Source organism: Lepisma saccharinum, chromosome 16, assembly GCF_977018435.1.
Source record: "Lepisma saccharinum chromosome 16, izLepSacc3.1, whole genome shotgun sequence".
Classification (NCBI taxonomy): Eukaryota; Metazoa; Arthropoda; class Insecta; order Zygentoma; family Lepismatidae; genus Lepisma; species Lepisma saccharinum.
The window spans coordinates 65,049,861-65,070,065 of NC_139244.1; the positions used below are offsets into that span (position 1 = coordinate 65,049,861).

General features: G+C 38.6%; 2 protein-coding genes and 1 non-coding gene across 6 annotated transcripts in view; 1 reads left to right on the forward strand and 2 right to left on the reverse strand.

Annotated features, from left to right (window-relative positions):
- Positions 1 to 20,130, forward strand: part of LOC146000512 (uncharacterized) — a 41,394-nt gene extending 21,264 nt beyond the window's left edge. Inside the window, exon 2 of the mRNA XM_083138254.1 lies at positions 16,256 to 20,130. Coding sequence (XP_082994380.1) covers positions 16,256 to 17,782 — 1,527 coding nt within the window. The 3' untranslated portion in view covers positions 17,783 to 20,130. The remainder of the gene's footprint in view (positions 1 to 16,255) is intronic.
- LOC146000511 (neurobeachin-like protein 1) overlaps positions 1 to 20,205 on the reverse strand; it is a 723,922-nt gene that overhangs the window by 458,190 nt on the left and 245,527 nt on the right. The window lies entirely within an intron of this gene.
- On the reverse strand, positions 15,561 to 15,632 carry TRNAN-GUU (transfer RNA asparagine (anticodon GUU)). Its single transcript has one exon. It is a non-coding gene; the product is annotated as a tRNA-Asn (tRNA).

Sequence of the window (20,205 nt, forward strand, 5' to 3'; positions counted from 1 at the left end):
TTTCCATAGAACGTCCGGTTTATTTTGGTGGTTGAGCAATTCGTATGCGAATCGGCGCTTGGCTTTTCTTACCTCCTGATTGCAGCGGTTCCTCAGGGTTCTGTAATTTTCGAAGCTGCATTTGCTAGGGTCACCTTTTTTTACGTCATTTCTGTATTTGGTGTAAGCTCTGTCCCTCGTGACCATAAGTTGACGTACGTCGTCCGTCAGGCAGGGGGCGGGGGGACGTGAGACCCGTTTCTTTCTGACGGGAGCATGTTTATCGAACAGTTCAAGAATAAATGTATTTAACAGGTGAACTTGCTCGTCCACTGTTGGTAACGTGCTAATTACGTGCCACGGAACGAGTGCAGCGTCTTCGTTCAAGCGGGTTTCCTCAACGTTTTTTATGTCCCTGTAAGATACTTGTTTAGGCTTAAATTTTGGAACGCGGATGTTATATGATACATAAATTAAATCGTGATAGGAAATCCCAGGTACCGGAATTTGGCCATGGCTCGTTACGCGATTTTCGTCCGAGACCAGAATGACGTCAAGCCAGGAGTCTGAAGTAGCCGTGTGGTGGGTTTGATTTAGGTGACAGATTGTAAGATTTAAGGCTGGGAACGTATCGCGGAATTGCACAGCCTCCTCTTTGGTGGTACACAGGTCGACATTCATGTCTCCCAAAACAATTGCGTGAGAATATTTTGGTAGAAGTGTTGCGATATCGTTTTCGAAGTTTTCGAGGCGAGTGGTAGGTGGTCGATAGACTACGGCAAGGAGGAGTTTCTGTTGACAGAAGGTAGTTTCCATAATTACATATTCGGACGATCGGTCGTAGTCGCCGGGTGATTCCGAAAGGATTTTGGCAGGACTATCTTCGCGTAGATAAATTGCTACTCCCCCGCCTCTCTTCCTGATCCTGTATCTTCTGAATAGACGAAAACCTGGAAGGTGCACCAACTCAGTCGAAAGGCTCTCCTTCAGCCACGTTTCCGACACGAGCAGAGCATGCAAGTGTTTGTTTATTTGGGCAATGTTTTGGACTTCTACGAGATGCGCGAGAATGCTTTGTGCATTGACGTGGATGACGTTGAGGCAGCCCGAGGTGAGGTTCAGCTGCGGCCCAGGAGGTGGGTCGCCCATTTGTGACACCGGGGTTGGGGTTGGGGAGCGAAGGTCGTTGTCGCTTGCTGGGGAAGTGCAGATATTTCGCAATTGACTGAAAAATGCCGACGTTAGTGTTGCCGGAAAGTTGCAGGCGGAGAAATAGTTTGAGCGGTTGGAAAGTGGGTTTAGGGTCTGTCCTTGGGAGGGGGTAGGGGAAAGGTTAATGACAACTGAGGAGGATGACGGCAGGTTTTCAAGTCTTCCAGGAGCACCGGTTGAGGGCGTTGCCAGATTTACATTTACCAGAAGGTCAGTTTGAGCCATTGGAAATTAGGAAATAATAAAGAAAGAAAATTAACATTTGTCACTACGTCTACCGAACATAAAATTTTGGGAATTGAAGATTCACTTACTAAGCCAGCAGAAGTGATGTATTTAGGACCTACAGGACACCGAAAACTATATTCTATATACTTACGCACACATACGCACACAAACAGACACAAGCATAACAGTTAACGTTATAACGCAATCACAAACACTAATACACAAAAATAACTACGTATACGAAATATCGTGGCGCAAAATAAACGTTCTGAGCAGCTACTTATACCCTGCACGTCCTCTTTTTCCCCTCGCGCTTCACTCCACTTTGTCCAGTTCCTCCAGCGTGGTGACGGATATCTTCCGATTGTTCTTCAGTATGACGATTCTGCCATCCTGAGTCCACACGTTCCTGGGGCCATGCTGCTCCTTGGCCTTCTGCAGCATTTGCTGCCTGGCTGCAGTCAGGGATTCGGTGATGAGAACTCTCGTTCCCTTCAGTGCCTTCTTGTTCTTCCAGATGGCGTCCCTGGTTCGGTAGCTGCAAAGCCGAAAGATGATGGGCCTCTTCCCAGTTTTGACCGCATCCGCCGCTGTTCTCCTCCGAGGGCCGATGCGGTGGGAGCGCTCGATGTGGTCCAGGGTTAGGTGCTGCAGGTGGAGGTGTTTGTGCATCGTCTGGAGGACAAGCTCGTCCGTGTCCTCGTTGGCCGTCTCAGGAATGCCGTGTAACAGCAGGCAGTTCCTCCTGGAATACATTTCCATATCGTCGATCAATGTCAAGTTTCTTTCTGTGGATTTCTGGAGTTCCTGGATATCCAGCCTGACAGACTTCAGCGTGTCCACCGCCTCCCGTTTAAATTCCAGGAAGGCCGCGCTGAGATCCTGCAACGCCGCCTGGGATCCCTTCTCCTTGCTTTCAGCGGATGGTTGCTGACCGGCGACGTCCCGAAGTCGGCTCTCGAAGGCCCGAAGCCTCTCCTCCACGCTTTCCACGCGGCTGGCAACTACGTTGATCGAAGCTTTTGGCATAATTATGCGATTTAGTAAGATTCGTAAGATGTTAGATCACCACCGAGGTGCTGGAAGTGATGCTTTCCTATGCTGGCACTAGTTTGTTCTGGTAGTAATGTATGAGTAATGTATGCGCCAGCAAGACTGGGGGGAAAATCGGGAGCTCTTGCTACACGTCCGCTACTCGTCCGCCATCTTTTTGTATGTTTATTTATGAGTGATCAGAGAAAAAAAATAATGTTTTGTCGAAACTTTTTTTCATCTCTTTATTCTTAGATTAAGTTGACGTTTTTTTTTCCCCCATAGAGTTGAGTATTCTTGTAATTTAATGTCCTCAATGCAATAATGGCATACAGATGGCTGAGTTTTTTCATGACATACGCTAGATTTGTAGAAGTTGTTAATGTGACAAAACCAGAACTGTTCCAAACTCCCCTCTCAGGAACAAACAAGGACAACAATATAATTTTCCACTGGAAGAATATCCAGTTAATCATTTTACAGAGTTGTAGGAACTCGTTTGAAAATGCCTTGTGTACAATTTCGTTTTAGTTTTTAATTCAGTTAGGATATGTGTTGGTTTGCTATCTTTTCTGCAAAGTTGAATGAACTGAAAGCTTTTGTCTTCAGCTGGTAGATCATACAACACTCGCTTTCTTGTCCAGCTGCTGCGTGCCTTGAAACTGGTTTTGGGGCTGGTGGAACAGTTGGACTGGAGCTGTTCTCTCGGAAGCCTATTTTGCAGTATTTAGCCAAGGTAACTTAAGGCATTTAGCAGGCGCTTAGACTGTAGAAGATTTTTCCAGTTCGTTATGAATGTCAGATGCTAGTTGGTAATGGGATTAGGAAATTATGGGCTTACTACACCCAAAAGTATCACCATGGTGCAATTAAATTTCAGCACATAGCAAAAAAACTCAAAAAAAAGAAAAAAATAAGCAAATCCGCTGTCTCTCGGAGGGAGCAGCTAGGGAGTTCAGCTTCCATGGAATCGTGGGGATCGCTTACCTTCGTGCATGGTCGGAAATACTCGGCGTCAGGCTGTAGAGGGTGTGAAAGATGAGGCTGTCTATGTGATGAGGCTAGGTGAAGTAAACAAACGTCTAGCCACGGTGAAAGTTTCTTTTCGGCGTTACTTTTGTAAATGTTGATTTTGGGAGAAAGAAGTGTTCCATGGAGGGACCGCCACTGGTGTAGTGATAGGGTACCCTGTAGGTACTGATATGCCAAGGTACTAGCACGGACTGACCAGCAAATTTCCAAGCAAAGCGCTTCAAAATTTCGAAGCTTTCCAAGTCCACCTTATGAGACAAAGAGCTGAACTCCGTGATGGATTGGTTAGCACTACGTACTAAGACAAGGGGTCCTGGGTTCGAATCCAGACCTGGGCATCGGTGTCTTTTATGGGCGTCCCTTCATCAATTTCATCATATCTTCAGAAAAAAGAAGTAAAATAAACCAAATCAATCAATCATCAATTGAGGGGAGATTTCTTGAGCAACAGAAGATGGTCAAGTCACCGGCATAGACTAGGAGCCTCAATGTTTGCCATAACACTGGCAAACAGTGTCATGCTGATAACGCTCCTTGCAATGCCAATGTCCTGCAGACAGTCATTTGATGATTAGAAAGAGAGTTCTCAACGTGGACTCAAAAATTATGTTACAGAAGAAATTGTGAGAAATTGCTTTAGTACTCGTGGGCATCTCATGACTGGAGCTGCATTAGGATATCAAATTGCAAAAAAGTCAGAATATGCGATGCAGAAATCTACACTTGGCAGAAGTAAAAGGAGAAAGAAGAGGCACAAAGCGTTACTCAACCCTTGCTCCCGTCGACGATTTTCAAGTGATGAAGTGACCCCTACATACTTCCAATGGGGACACACCAAGTGAAAATAGATATAACCATTCAACTCAGTACATGGTGTTCCCTTTCGACCTCTCATGAAAGATCTCTATCATAGAGCCTTTACGATTTATGAGGTTGATACAAAGTTACAACCCTACTCTGTATACAGGCGAGCAGACTAAAATGTTCTGTCTGATCATCAAGCTCGAGAATAGTTTTTTAAAGTTTGATTTAAGGCCACTTCATGCTCTTGATAGGCTAAACTAAGTTGGAGCTACAGTTTAAATTTGGATCGTAACCAGTGTGCAATGTCCCTCAAAGGGGAATCGAACACCATACCTCTTGAGAAAATAGGTTTTTGATTTTTTTTGTTTATTCATTTTACTCCTCATATCCGATTGCTCAGTTTACTGTGGGGGTATGATAATGGCAGTGAAGGCGATTAGAGGAACCCAATCGCTGCCACTGGAAAATGTCATACAACAATAACCATTATTCCGGCTGACTTTTTTTTTTTTTCAAAATAATACTTTAATTTCTAAAACATAAAAGACAACTTTATTTCTGTCTACAGTACCAGTAGCAGCTTCTAACTACTTGCACATTCACAAGTGCACACCCAAATAAATCTGTAATGCAAATCATCATTATTATACTTATTTATTGAACTCTATCTCCTTCGAAAAATCAAGTGTTCCCACGCTGCTCCACCAAGAGAGATGGTGGAGAAGCCTGCGATCAGTGATATTAACCTGTGTACACCAGGCCGCGATCGGGGCTGGAACACAATGGTAGTTCCATTTCCTATGATGCTGTTGCAGCATTCGCATAAAGGATGCTGATTGGATGTTTTGGCTTGAGCGCCGTGTGAGGGGAGGTTGCATCATTTAGGAAAACCGGGAACGCAGCGATCTGTGTGCGAGCAAATGTGTTGCAAACCCATTCCATTGGAGATTGTGTGACGGAGTCGATGCAACCCATACATCATCGCAAATTGAGGGATTTTTTTTTCTTTTATGAAAGGGAAATATCGATGGTATATTGTCCCGAGCATAACAGGGGAAGAAAAGGAGGAGAGGGGGAGGGCAACTGAAACCAAAACCGGTGTTTTAAGCATGCCTTTGCTTCGTGCATCTTGGTCAAAATAAACGGCCTCTGTGGTGCAGTAGCCGAAATATCAACCTACGGGGAGGGAGCGCGCATCAAATAGTCAGCTGTCTTGAATTGTGTGGCTGCTACTGCGTTACAAAATTATTTAATGCTGTCAAAAAGTCGTTCCTGATTCAGTGCAAAGTGTTTGATTTCATGATGAATAGGGAAACTGTACATAGCGAAAGCAGACTTAATATTGATTTTTTGGAGGGAAGTTAACTACAAAACCTGTAGGAACTGCAGTAATATATGGATACGGAGGAAGAGAAGGAACATTCTGAAGTACGATTACGAAGCAGGGCAATGTGAACTTAGTGAGTACTGTTATTTGCTTTAACATTTATTATTATCTTGATTTCGCTTGATTTGCTTGGTTTGATCAGTCTATCAGAAATAAACAACAGCTAGATAGATTACAACTGATTTCCTCCATGTGGTAGTTGGATCGGCTTCTTTGGTGTACGCCAATGTTATTCTCTTTGTTCATTAATATCAGCAGAGCGGAGGAGAAAGTTTTTACGAAATATTTTACAAATTGACAATAGTATTGATATTGTAGATCGGTATTTCTATGTTTTGAGTGATTTTGTCAGGTTATCGAATGCTGAATTATATACAGCACAATAACATCGCTCTTCTCGTGATTGGCTGGACAATTTCCGAAATATTTGAAATTTGTAAAAAAAATCTGTGTTAAAAAAATCATGAAATACTTATAACTCTGTCATAGCCCCACTTTCAGTGAAAGGTGATCAAAACTTGGGTTGCCAATATATCAAGCTTCATTATGTATGCACAAATGGGTGTGACTATTTCACAGGGGTGGTATAACACTTCTGGACGATAGACTGAAGTGCACACCCATAGAGCCAGACCACGAGCCGCCACTGTACAGTACTATATATTGTTTACATAAAACAGTGTAAGTGTAGATCAGAATTGATTCTTGGTGAGGTGAGGTACCTGACTGAATTTGCCCCACCCAACAGTAACTTCTGAATCCGTCACTGCCTGTATATAGATATATATATTTTACATTATTCTTACTGACATCCTCAACTTGGTCCGAAATATTTCTCTCTGTGATCCCTTCCCAAAAAATAAAATCCTCAATATTGTCAATTGAAAAAAATACTGCGAAAATTGGTCAAATTGACAATTGTGATTCATTGAAAGCAAGAAAAGTTAAATTCTAATTATTTCCTTGCTGAGATCACAAGTTCAGATTGTAAGATAAAGTGCCCGAAATCCGTCCCCTGCCTTAAATTCGTTACCCCTCTTTAACTTCCATGGAAAGTGTTGCCATCTTGCGAGAGCAGCAGGAAAATCTTCAAAATCATTTGATTGCCTACTGGCAGTGACGTAATTGCTTTATTCTGTTCATTCACGCTTTAATTTTTCAAAAATAGTTTGTCTGAAAGCTTGCTACTGTGTGAAATCAACTTGAAACAGTTATATTGATGCCTCGCGGTACGTTTTTCATCATTTAGTAATTAATAATTTTAGATTAGTACTTTAATATTGAGTTCCGGTTGTCATGTTGTTATAACGAGTCCTAAATCCGCCCCCATTGAAATTTTCAAATCCGTCCTGGGGACAGATTTAGGACACCCATTATATATCTTTCTTGTGGGTATTTATTTTACTGACGAATGCATGATACAATGAAAAAGATGATGCAATGTTTCCACTAAATTCACAGATAAATTACAAACATACAAGTCTGTGCACATTCGTTCTCTCAACTGACTCATACACTGTGCACATGCAAGGCAACAAAATTAAGACAAATGACAGTTTGCAAAGTAAAGATAAAGTAAAGTGCTCCCCTGTGGCACCATGCCATGAAGACGTATGGGGGTGGGGGTGAAGTCAGGGTCCCATACTTTCTTGATTGATTGATTTGCTTTTGTGCCACTTTTGGCTAATTTGCGAAGAAGGGGATGAGAGATGACATGATGAAATTGATGAATGGACACTCACAAACATGCATGCCCAGGCTGGGATTCAAACCCAGAACCCCTGGCATCGTAGCGTGATGTGCTAACCACTCTGCCAATGGGGTCGGCTTACCACACTTTCTTGATCCGGGCCGAAGGTGGAGGTAATATGATCAGCACCTCGTCCCTGGCCACCTTTAACCCCCAAAGTTTCCTCCAGTTACCCATTTTATACGATGCTGAGTGGGCACCTGAGCTGCTTGAACAGGGAAAGGGGGATCGTACCCAGGTCTCTCGTATGGTAGTCAGATGCCCTAAAGACCGAGCTACTGCAACTCACTTAAATGAAAATTTCCTCAAACAATATATTTCTGGGTAATAGTATAGATATTTTATTTAAAAAAAAAAATATTTTAACATGTACCCTTTCGTTGTCTTACCCACACATGTATGGTACAGTATAAAAACACTTTCGTCAAATTACAAAAAGAGGTACTCAAAATATACCTTTAACTCCTTTAAAACACACAAGAAATCTGTTCGATTAATTCACTCCTTCAGGCTTAATCTTTTCATTTGAAAATTTTAGGTGCAACTGGTATGCATGCAAGCATGCAGAACAAAACACTTGTGACATTTTTCTGGGGTTGTATGCATAGCACTATGTCATGCATGTAGTCAAACACTTGCAAGTTGCACATTGTAGTGAGCTAAGTTAAAGCCTATGTGATCACTTTGAACTACCTTGTGTACTGTTCATTTGTACATTCGCTGTAAACAATCGGTAGTGGTAATGCTATCCTAGAAATGACTAGAACTATTTGGTGGACTTATAGACTCTTTCTAACTGATTTACCACTTTGAAAAATTAATTTTAAAATAGCAATTAAACTTGTCTATTTTTGAAGATAGATGATTATTAGTAATGTTAAAAAAATAAATCAAGTACCTAATGTATGTACAGTAGGCACCCTCTAGTTCGGCCACCTTGGGACCGAATCGTAGGCCGAACGAACTGAAGTAATGCAAAAAAGACCAATAAATCCTATAAATGGTATGGCCATACATTAAAATTAGTTATAGGTAGTTTAACCCATTACAGCATGTGATCCGAAAAATCGGATCTAATTATTTTCCTGAGTAAATAATTAAGAAACAAATAATTTTGTTACTGGTTTCCTTCAATATGCACTTTGAACATTCTACAATGAATACCAGATTTATGTGTTGTCAGGACTTGTCAACACTGTTTCCCAGACGCAAAATGAAGAAGTATGGTGGCTTGTACTAGGACTCGTTATCGCAGAGGGTAAGTACATTGTTGAAATTAAATATCTTACACAGGGATTTTACTTTGATTTTCATGTACATGTGTTCCTAAGACATTGTCTGATCATTGTAAAATAATAGCTTTGTATTGTTATTATGTTGTAAGTTCTCATTCGGCGCGATCCGAAAAATCGGATCACATGCACACAGACTTAGGTTTGACTGTACACTTCATTTTATGCTCATGCGGCACGATCCGAAAAATCGTATCACATGCACACAGACGTAGGTTTGAATCTTTACACTTTATTTAGGCAGTAATAAGTATGTTTATAATTGTTGACATTTTTCTGTTTTTCTGCCGGTCCTACATTATTTTCTATCTTCTGTTCTAGGCTTTCTGTTGCTGATATTATTCAGACGTTAGAAGATGAAGAAGATGATGTTCGTAATGTTCCAAGTCAACATGTTTTGTATGTGGTCCCGCCAGAGAATGACAATGAAACTGATGCCGATAGTGATAAGTCTGATGACAAGCACGAAGGTAACCTAAATCACTTGGGAAGGAGATTTCTTCTGAGTGAGTGTGAGCTTCAGGAAGAAGTAGCAGAACATATAGTAGAAGATGCGAATGTCGATGACAGGCCTGAGGAGACTGCAAGTACATCATCTGAATGTGAAGCGGAACCGGCAACTAAAAGAAGAAGCCTTTCTGTGACGAAACAACCTTGCTTGAAATGGAGAAAAGGTGATCTAAATTCAACACTAAATGTACAATGCTCGCAAAAGCCCATTTCTGCAGATGCTGAAACCTGTCAAACACCCTTGCATTTTTTTCAGCTCAACTTCTCAAAATGCCTTGTTGATATTATTATAGAAGAAAGTAACAGATATGCATCTCAGAAAAACTTTGCTCTCAACTTAACTGAACATGAATTTTGGGTTTTTATTGGTGGATTGATCTTATCCGGTTATGCAAAATACCCGAATAAGCGGATGTACTGGTCCACAAAGAAGATGTGCCCAACATTTTATCACACAGCATACGTTGTAACCGATTCGAAACAATTTTACACTATTTACATTTCAATGACAACTCCAAAATTGATGTGTCAGACCGTTTATACAAGTTGCGACCACTCATTGAGGAACTGAACAAGAACTTCAAGATCCATGGAGGTCTAGAAGAGCATTTATCAATTGACGAAAGCATGATTCCTTATTATGGGAAACATTACGCCAAACAGTACATAAAAGGTAAACCGATTAGATTCGGTTTCAAGAATTGGGCATTGTGTACTGCCTCTGGCTATATAGTGGCCTTCAAAATATACACTGGCAAGGAAGAAAATCAAGAAAAACAGTTTGGTGTAGGGGGAGATACGGTTGTTTCTTTGATCAAGCTTGCTGAAATACCATCCAAACAGGGATTTAAAATTTATTTTGATAGTTACTTTACATCTGTAAAATTGCTAAGATATCTGGCAGAGGAAGGTTTTTGTGCTACAGGGACTGTTCAGGAAGGGCGTGTAGAAAAGTGTCCTGTAATGAGTAGAAAAGACATGAGTAAGCTGCCACGTGGAAGTGTTGATTCTCGTACCTGTGATGATGTTCTTGTTGTTCGGTGGAAAGATAATAATGTTGTTACTGTTGCAACGAACTATGAAAAGAACGAAATGGGTACCTGCTCAAGATGGTCCAAAGAGAAGAAAAGCAAAATAACAGTACCGCAGCCAACGGTTCTTAGATCGTACAATAAAGGAATGGGTGGAGTTGATCTCACTGATCAAATGGTTGCAAAATACAGAACAAGAATACGCCAAAAGAAATGGTACTGGCCAATTTTTGCTTATATGCTTGACGTTTCAATTGTGAATGCATGGTTGCTTATGCGGAAAGTGATACCATCTAATGAAAAATCTCAAAGCCTTCTGAAGTTTCGGAGGGATGTGTGTGTTAGCCTACTGAAAAGCTACGGAACAGAATCACGAAGAGGAAGACAGCCTGGTGCTCCCAATACAGATATTCGTTTCGATGAACGCAGTCATTGGATCATTTCTGTGTCGACAGAAAAGAAGTGTCGTTATTGCGCAGGAAAAGCTAAATACATGTGTCAAAAGTGTGATGTAGGGTTACATCCCAAATGCTTCAAAGACTATCATACATATTAGGGAGGTAAGGACTGTCTCAGAAAGTACTTTTCAATATATTCAAACTGTGTAAATAACAATAATATGTATCTTTGATCAAATACAAACTTAATGTTTTGGATTTCTTGAAAATATTCTACATGTGACATATTATAACTAATATTTGCAGTTCAGTGTTCTTCAGTCATGTGATTTGATTTTTTTTGGGGGTGTTTCACTATCTTTGTGCAAACATAATATGATAATAAAATATTATTAAAATATATTTAAATTACTTTGACTTTTCAAATACAAATTTAAGGTTTTTCAAAGTATTATTATATTTAGAACAGGAGATCATACTTGACAGTCCAATATTTCCCAGGTATGTAATCCAATTTTTCGGTTGTCTCCCCTCTGTCCCCATGCCGAAACATGAGTTGACATCATATTATAATGTTCAATCATTAGATATATTAAATTTGTTTTGGCTTGTCAGTTAGAAACTTAAGAATAGCGATATTTCTGAAAATATTATTCATTATATTACTCTATATCTAACCTAACGTAACATGGCAAAATATTTTGAGTGTAGTGTTCTCCAGGCATGTGATCCGATTTTTCGGATGCCCACCCCCTCTTAGGGTACAACATACAATGATCTACAAACATTAAAAAATACTAAGTGGTGGTTAAAAAGTAAAGAATAAATCAAAAGTTACAAAAAAAATTCATCAGCAAACTTTATGCACTAATGGGTTAAACCATGTTTAAGTGTATTTTACTCTACAAAAAACAAACTACATCTTTGTTCCATAGTCACATATGTACGTTTTCATTTAGCACTCATTTTCCAATAGTACACGTACACACAAAACAACACAGCGCACAGAACGGTACAGTACAGACGAAAAAACAAACCAACGCGAGCAATAAGTCCGCACAATAGCAAGAGCTGTAGACGACTGATCTGTATAGCACAATACTTTCCAGTGCTAGACAAGTAAGTGGTGACTTGTTGCCGGCAAGGTGGGCCGAACCATCCGGCAGCCAAACCAACCGAAGCCAAACTAGAGGGTGCCTACTGTACCTACAATTCTGAAAGATATTTTATATTCATGCCTCACATACAGAAGAATAACAAAAGCAGTACAATAGCTAATAATGCTCATAGATAAACAACATGAAATCAAATACAACGAATATGTTGTAGAAGCCCAAAAATTGATAAGCAGAGTGCATTTTGATTTTAGGTTATTCTATTATTATCATGAGTAACATCATAATTTCATCAATACTAACTGAAAGAGACACAAAAACGTGTTCTAACAACTGCAGTTGCATGTGTCAAGTGCTGCACCAGACAATAGGCCACCGGCAGTGAAATACAGGGCTTTGTGTTTTCAAAATTTTGTTGTAAATCCACTTAATGTTCAGAGAGGCTAACTGCAGTTACTGGTACTGGACCTACAGTTTAAAGTGGAGGGTATAAACCACAGTCTAAAGTTTCTCCACCAGAGGGACCTTTTCATTGCAATGTGACAGCATTTTTTATAAGCAACTTATATTGTAATACACCTTTGTATTACAGAGATGAGATGTATAAGTGAATAAATATGATTTAAATAAACGAAAATCTTCATTCCTAAGTCGATGTTAAAGTGTTCATAATAAAACATATATGCAATACTTTGATATGTGATAAATATAATGATATTACACACATGATGTATGATTTGAGAAGGAGTTACATAAATTTTAAACAAATTAATTTTTAATGGTAAAAAATTAAAAAGCCTACTAAAATTTAATATTAATTTCTGTATAAGATAATGGATATCGAGCACTGGATGTGTTTAAGATATCAAAAAATGTATTTTATATCCAGAAACAGATATCTTACATTGAGCATTATAGATACCCAATGCATGTCCTTAGAGATTTTTCCTACATGTTTGGATTTGCAGTTTGAAATTGCCAATAGGGAAACTTTTAGGACTCTATTTAAAATTGTACCCTTGAATTCACAATGGCAGCTTCTAAGAAGAAGGAGCGATATGGCAATATAACAGTATGTCAAAGGCACAGCCATTTAACTAATACATAATGATAATACTTTGAACATTTTCAACCTAAGCATTTTAAAGATACTCAGTTAGTTCAATTTTTTTTTACTCACCACGTATCTACATGTATCTCATATTTCATATACATTTTTAAAAAGTCAATGTCTTGTAATTTCTTCACTTCAAAATTCTATGTATGTTTTATTCAGTATTGTAAAGGGGTTAATTTTGACTATATTTAATCTTGCATATCTTTCTCATTCGAACAAACAGCTTCACCAATTATGTTGAGTCTGAAGACTTCTTCTCTGGTGGAAATTTCCGATTTTATCTCCATTCATTAACATCGTTACACAGCATCAAACTTCAGATTTTTAAAACAATTTCCAATTTTGTGCCCCTCAAATGTAATTTTTGGATTTACATGTCACCACACAGTAAACATAAAAAATATGGTCTAGGTGTTTTCTCTCCTTCATGGTTATTTTGTGCCCAAAAAGATGAGAAATTATGAAAAATATCCATCAGATTTATTGAAGTATAGCATGGAAATTACTAATCTGAGAGCAAAAGTGATAATAAACAGAAAGAAAGAACATTTGATTTCTGAAGAAAATGTTTTTTGAATCATTGCATTTGGAATTACAGAAGAGAAGTTACGGTGATTTTCAGAAATGTCTAAATGCAAAAATCACAACACGCAACTAATTGAAAATGGTTGCCATATCTAAAAGCAAGCCTGAAAAGTTTTCAATGTCAGTTTTGAACACTTAACGGATATAGAAATAAGTGGTTCTTATTAATAACATTTTTAAAAATAGTGAAGTGACAAATTAACTCAAAATTGGTTGCAGTGGTGTGGTATGACCCTGTTATACACAGAGAAGCTCACCTTGTAGACATAATAAAATAGGAAGACAAAGCATTCCAGTGACATGCGTTTTGTTCAGTTCCTAAATCTGGAAGGAACAAAAGCTAGGCTTAGTAGCAACCCTCATATGTAACTTGGTAGTCAAATGTATATAGAAACTGAACAGGTAAAATGACAGGGAAATTTACCAATAAAAAAATATGCCAAGTGAGTGGAGAAGGTTATATTATACTGAACTGTATAATTTATATTCTTAGAATAATTATGTGGCTTGGTTCTACATGGGCCAAATTACATTTTCACAAAAATGGAATTAAACTCCCTGAAAAGGAAGTTAAATTGATTGAGTGATAGTTTATGAGCAGTGGGGGTTTACCAAGTGGCCTTGTTTACCAAGAAAAAGTAAACTGTCCTTGCATTACATATATAGATGTAAGCATTTACCTTTTGCAAAAAATGTCATTAATGGTAGAAAGCCTTTATAAAAAGGCATATGCAGATCTCAATAAGCCCACTGAGTTATGGCCAAATTATATAAATATACTGGTCAAAAAAAATATGGGGAGCAAGTCAGAAACTGCATACACAACGCAGCAAACTGTGCAACTATGATTTATTTGCACTCAATTGCCCTTGTTGTAACAATCCATGCTGGAGTGTGGACAGCAGCAGCTTCAGGAGTGATGTCACGAGGCATGACTCACAAAAGGTGATAAGATGTGAAATGAAGTAGCCACATGGGCACTCCAGTAGTGCAAGGCTGACTGTGAGAGAGTGCATGTGGAGTATTCAATACGAACAATGCCGCCACAGTGTGATTTACAAGAATCTATTAGATTTAGAGTCACTGAAAGGATGGAAGCAGGAAACAACAGAAGCCCTTGATGTGTCTCAAAGTGTCATTCCCTCCTTGTGGACACATTTCAGGAGATGGAAATGAGCGACGGAGGTCAGGACAAGGCCGTTCATGGGCAACAACAGCAAGAGACGACTGGTATGTACTGTTAATAGCTCATCAGATAAGGCGACAAGCTTCATGGCAACAACATGCAGGGTATCAACACAAACCATTTGCAGCTGACTGCGGCAAGGTTCCCTCTATGCATGAAGGCCAGTGGTTTCTGTCCCTTTGGCAGCACATCATCATCGGGCTCGTAAAAAGCAGACATCCGAACATCTTTGAGGGCATGCTGACTGGAGTAAAGTTCTCTTCTCCAGTGATTCGCAGTTTAGTCTGCAGTCAGACAATAGATACATGCTGATCTGGATGGAACGTGAAATGCATCATTGTCCAGCTAATGTGCATGAATTATCCCTGTATGGTGGTGGTATTGACAAGAGATCCTTAGGTCTCATATTCTGCCTCTGGCTGCAGAAATTGGTGAATCATTTATTTTTATGGATAATAATGCCCATCCACACCGAGCATGGATAGTGAACAACATGCTTCAGGATGAGAGCATTGAGAGGATATTTTGCCCTGGGTGTTCCCCATACTTTAATCCAACAGAGCATTTCTGGGAAGCCCTGGGAAGATGCATACCAGCTAGGTTGGGACTTCATTCAACTCCTCAACAGCTGGAAATAGTTGTCCTGGAGGAGTGGCGAAGGCTCCCCCACTCCACGAATTTATCAATAATCTTATTGATTCCATGACAAACAGGTGTGCAGTGTTAGCATTTTCATGTTTGTGTGAACATCACTGTTTGAATCAACTTATTGCACTGTTGTATACTCACCTGTAGTATGTTGCATCATGTGTCACTTGCATAAACACCCTCTTGGGCTTTGCAATAGCCGTAGTTCATAACATAACTGTATCTACGTAGAAATTTTCAGCAAAAAAAAAAGCAGGCTCGATCAGGACTCGAACCTGGGTCTCTGGCATAACGTGCCATTGCTCTAACCACTGAGCTACCGAGCCAGCCTGGCCTCGCCTGATTTTTCGCTATCGCTGCTTTACCTGTGTGGAATCATCTCTGCCAGTGCAGATCTGCACAGATCCCGTTGCGGTAACACTGGCAGAGACGAGTCCTGGTCGAGCCTGCATTTTTCGCTGAAAATGTTTCTGTAGTACATCTCCTGTTTGTGCCTAATCTACAATAACTGTATCTGTTGAGGGAAGCCATAAAACATGCAAATAAATCACTGTTGCAACACTTTCTGGGTCATCATTGCTCCTGACTTGCTCCCATATTTTTTTTTTTTTTTGACCAGTGTAAATATAAACAAAAGAAGGTGTACACATTGCAGCACAAGGTATACTCTAATGAGTACAGTTAACTAACCACAAGGTATACAGCATATATTCTCGATTACAGCCCTGCTAATTACCATTGTTAACTGTGTCCAGTACTTGTTATAGTTACACTTGAAGACAAGCCTTGAAAAAAGAACAACACGAATGTGCTGAAACATCACTTACAGAAGAAATGTAGTGATTATAGATAATATTCATATGTTTTATTAATTTGAAGCGTAGTCAATTATACTATGCACTCTATTTCTTTTGATTGTTTTGAAGTTAATTGCTGCTGTCTGTTTCAGGTGCAATGTACGTTGGTTGTCCTTCTCAGCACAGCCTGCTTTGTATCACTGGCTGACAACACTGCAACAGAAGATGTTTCTCGATCAAGAAAATGGCCGGAACCTCCAGTGCTCATCAGACAAAGGCTAGTTCGACATTTTCGTATTCCAATGAAGCCTGTACATGGGATAATCAAAGTAAAAACACAAAGGAAACCATCAAAACCAAGTTATGGTCCACCACAGCAAGGATATGGACTTCAAAATCCTCGATACAAACCGACTAGTCAAAATTATTCTCCACCTAACTTTAGCTACGGTAGTCCTCAAAATAATTATGGCACGTTGACTGCACCAAAAATTAACTACGGATCATCAAAGCCAGTTAAACCAAAGCATGTTCCTGGCAAAGAAACAAATGGTCAATCTAAGCCAACTTATTTGACCTCGAAACCTATCTACGGAACACCAAAACCACATCACAGGCCTAAAAAGCCGGAGTATGGGCAGCCAAAACCAAGCTCTGGTACTGTGAAACCTTCTCATACTGAGGTAAAACCAGTTCAAGAAACAACAGAACCTAACTTTTCTGATTCCCCCACGACATATGGTCAATTTTATTACAGTTTACCAGCAAGTAATCATGGTGTAAATTTAGGTAGCTACACTCCTCAACAAAATAACCATGGTCAGAGCTCACTTCAACCACAAATTATACACAACTCATACCCAGCTCCTTCTTATTCTAACCTATATGGCACACCTCAACCGCACACCTACTCTACATCTGCACCCCAGTCTTCCAACTCTTATGCTGTAACTGAATCCCCAAATTACTACAATGGAATTCAATCTTCAAGTCTTCACCAACCATCCTTAAGTAACTCTTATAGTCCATCTTTCAATAATCCATCAAGTGCTTCTAATTCATATGTTGTGCCTGCCGATTCGTACAGTACTATATTAATTCCAGGAGTGTCCGACTCGTACAACACAGATCATCAACAAAGCACACATACGATTCCCATCACCTCAGGAGCATACAACGGTGTCTTTTCTTACGTTAGACCTTCCGCCGACACCTATGGGGCACATTCTTCTCTTTATGCATCAGTTCCAACACACAATGAACCTTTAACTTTTGACACAAAAAATAAGTATTCAGGATCATTCAAAGAACCTTTTGAATCATATAAATATGCATCAAACCAATACGATCAATCACAAAAATCTCAGAGAACTCCCATCAATGTATTCCTTAATCCAGATAGATCTCAAAATTCAGATAATTCTCAGTCCTTCAAAAGTTACTACAACAATCAACAGGTGTCGCATGAGTCAAGGTTTAGTTTTACTCCAATTAACACTATTTCCTCTAAACTTTACTCTCAAGGTACAGCATATGACACTGAAGGATCTGCTTCGAATGCATATGATCAAGTTGCAACAGAAAATGCTGCAGACAAGTCTTTTTCGACATCATATAGTGACTGGGAAAAATCGGTGGAGAAGAAAATGGCAAATCTTGCTAAAATAATAGTTGTGTGATAGCATCACCAAATTCACATACCTGACGCTAGTTTCACCATTTAAAACAATTAACATAAAAATGGAAACACAAGCAATCTAGTTCAATATGTGTGTGTGTTTCTGTGTATGTATGTTTGTATGTGCAGGCATTTCTATTTCTAATTGAACATGATTTAATCATCACAAGCACAATAGTAGGCTGAATTATGTTATCAGTGTTATCAGTTTTCAAGTTCAAGAATATATGGATTTTTTTAATACACGTTTTATGCAGGCATTTTCTGCGGTCGATGGCACAATGGCAAAAGTGTTCACATTTTGCAGTTTCACTTTATGCAAGCAGCATTTGCCATTCGTAAGTAAACTACTGTAGTGGGGGTAGTCAAATGGTAACAGTGCTGCCAACCTATCTCTTTTCACATAGAGTGGAAGATGGATCCATATGCGATTTATTTTATGTATCATCGAGTTGCAGAGAAATGACAGAAAAGTAGATGTGCTGTTATTCATCCCATCAATTCTGCTAGATTTGCAGATGGGGCATTTCATAACCTCCATGGAAAGTTAAAGAAATGAAAAATTATGATTAGAAGTCACTGTAAGTAGGCTTTGATTTATTGCTTTCATTTGAAAATTTTTATTTCCCAGCCCCCTCCCCCTGATTGTAGGTGACTGTACGTATTTCAAACTCAAAATCTTCAAAATGCCAGTTACAATGTTATTCTCGTACGTATAGCCTCAGTTTTGGGGCCTTGCCCCCCATGTTTTGGAATCCAATCGCTGCCACTGTACAAAACTGTTTGGTATCTATGCCTAAATCATCCATTTTCACCTGGCACAGACTCTTGAAACATTCCATGCTACTCAACTCAAGTAGTTCAACAGAGTAGTTGGCAACAGTGACGTCTTTATCACCTGATGCCACAAAATACCATGTTTGCATAAATGGGCCCATCAACTGCAACCACTTTTGCCATTGTGCAATCATGCATAAAAGGGTCTAAGTAATCAATTGTAATGTGTAATGAAAGAGTAGTTAAAATATTACTTATATTCATCTCAAAAGTTTGGATCATCCACTTTTGGTGAAAAGTGGAGAATTCATGGGATCAGCAAAGGTCGAAATTCAGGAATAAATTTGCAATTATGAAACAAAGCTAACATGTAATTGTGAAAATATTCCAAATATCTTCTACATCTGCAGTGATGTGTTATGTGTATGCATGTAGGTTTGAAAACTATTCAATGACAGTACTATTATGTATGATTTTATGTGAAGATGTATGTATAAACTAAATTATGTATGTGCAATTATCCACTAGTAGATTTATAAAACTTATTTCACTACATAATTCATAATAATTCTACTTGTATTTATAATGTACTCAGAAAGATACAAGTAAACATGTGTACAGTACAATACAATCAAATGGTTTAGAAGATTAAAAAAAGTACACAATTGTCAACTTGGACAAAATCAACAATGAGATAAATATTTGAGCTGACATGTGGATATGGATATATGTGTGTGGGGGGGGGGGATATGTTGTGCAGAGAATGAACAAATAAAATTAAGTGTGAAATTTACTCTTTTCAATTGATACTAACTGAAATCAAAAGTGATCCTATGCTTTATCCTAAACCAATTTGCAACACTTCAGTGGCTAGCCTAACTCACAAATAAATTCAATATTTATGAAGATATGTTTTTTAATAAAAAAGGAGTCCCCAATTGTATGAGCAATACCAAACAGATATGTATTTTCATGTAAATTAGATAATCATACATACATAAATTGTGTACAAAAACTACAGCAATCAATTTAGCTCTTATTTGATCAGGGGATGTCTGTTCATGATAGAATTTAAAATGAACAATCAACATTTTAGCTCTCATCACCAAAATTGAAACATTCTCTTCTCTTGATTTATACAAGCATTATTACAAATTATTACTCAATAGTTGTTACATAAACATCAGACTATGTTTATATTTTTGAATTTGATGTCTTAAGAGCATAAATTATTAAATCAAAATTAACATAATCATAAAAATGAATCTAGCTATTCACAAATTACCACCATCACAAAATCTGCAAAAATTAATTTCTCACAAATTAAGCTATTTCAGCAGAGTTCATTTTGATTTCTTTGCACTCATATTTATGTCAACATCTTTTTAATATATGTATTTCTGGGGAATCTCTTCCTGATATAATATTGAACCATAATGTAGAAATGTCCAATTAAAATATTTTCAAATACATCACAACATTGCCACTTCATTTCAGTGTGCGGATTTGTTGAGTATTTAATTATTATTATTATTTTATCAAAATCAGCCTGAAAATAGAATGAGAATCGTTTCCCTACCAAATGTGGGTCTGAATGTAAATATTACTGCATCATTGATGAGCAATATAAGTCCATTCTTGTGAGAA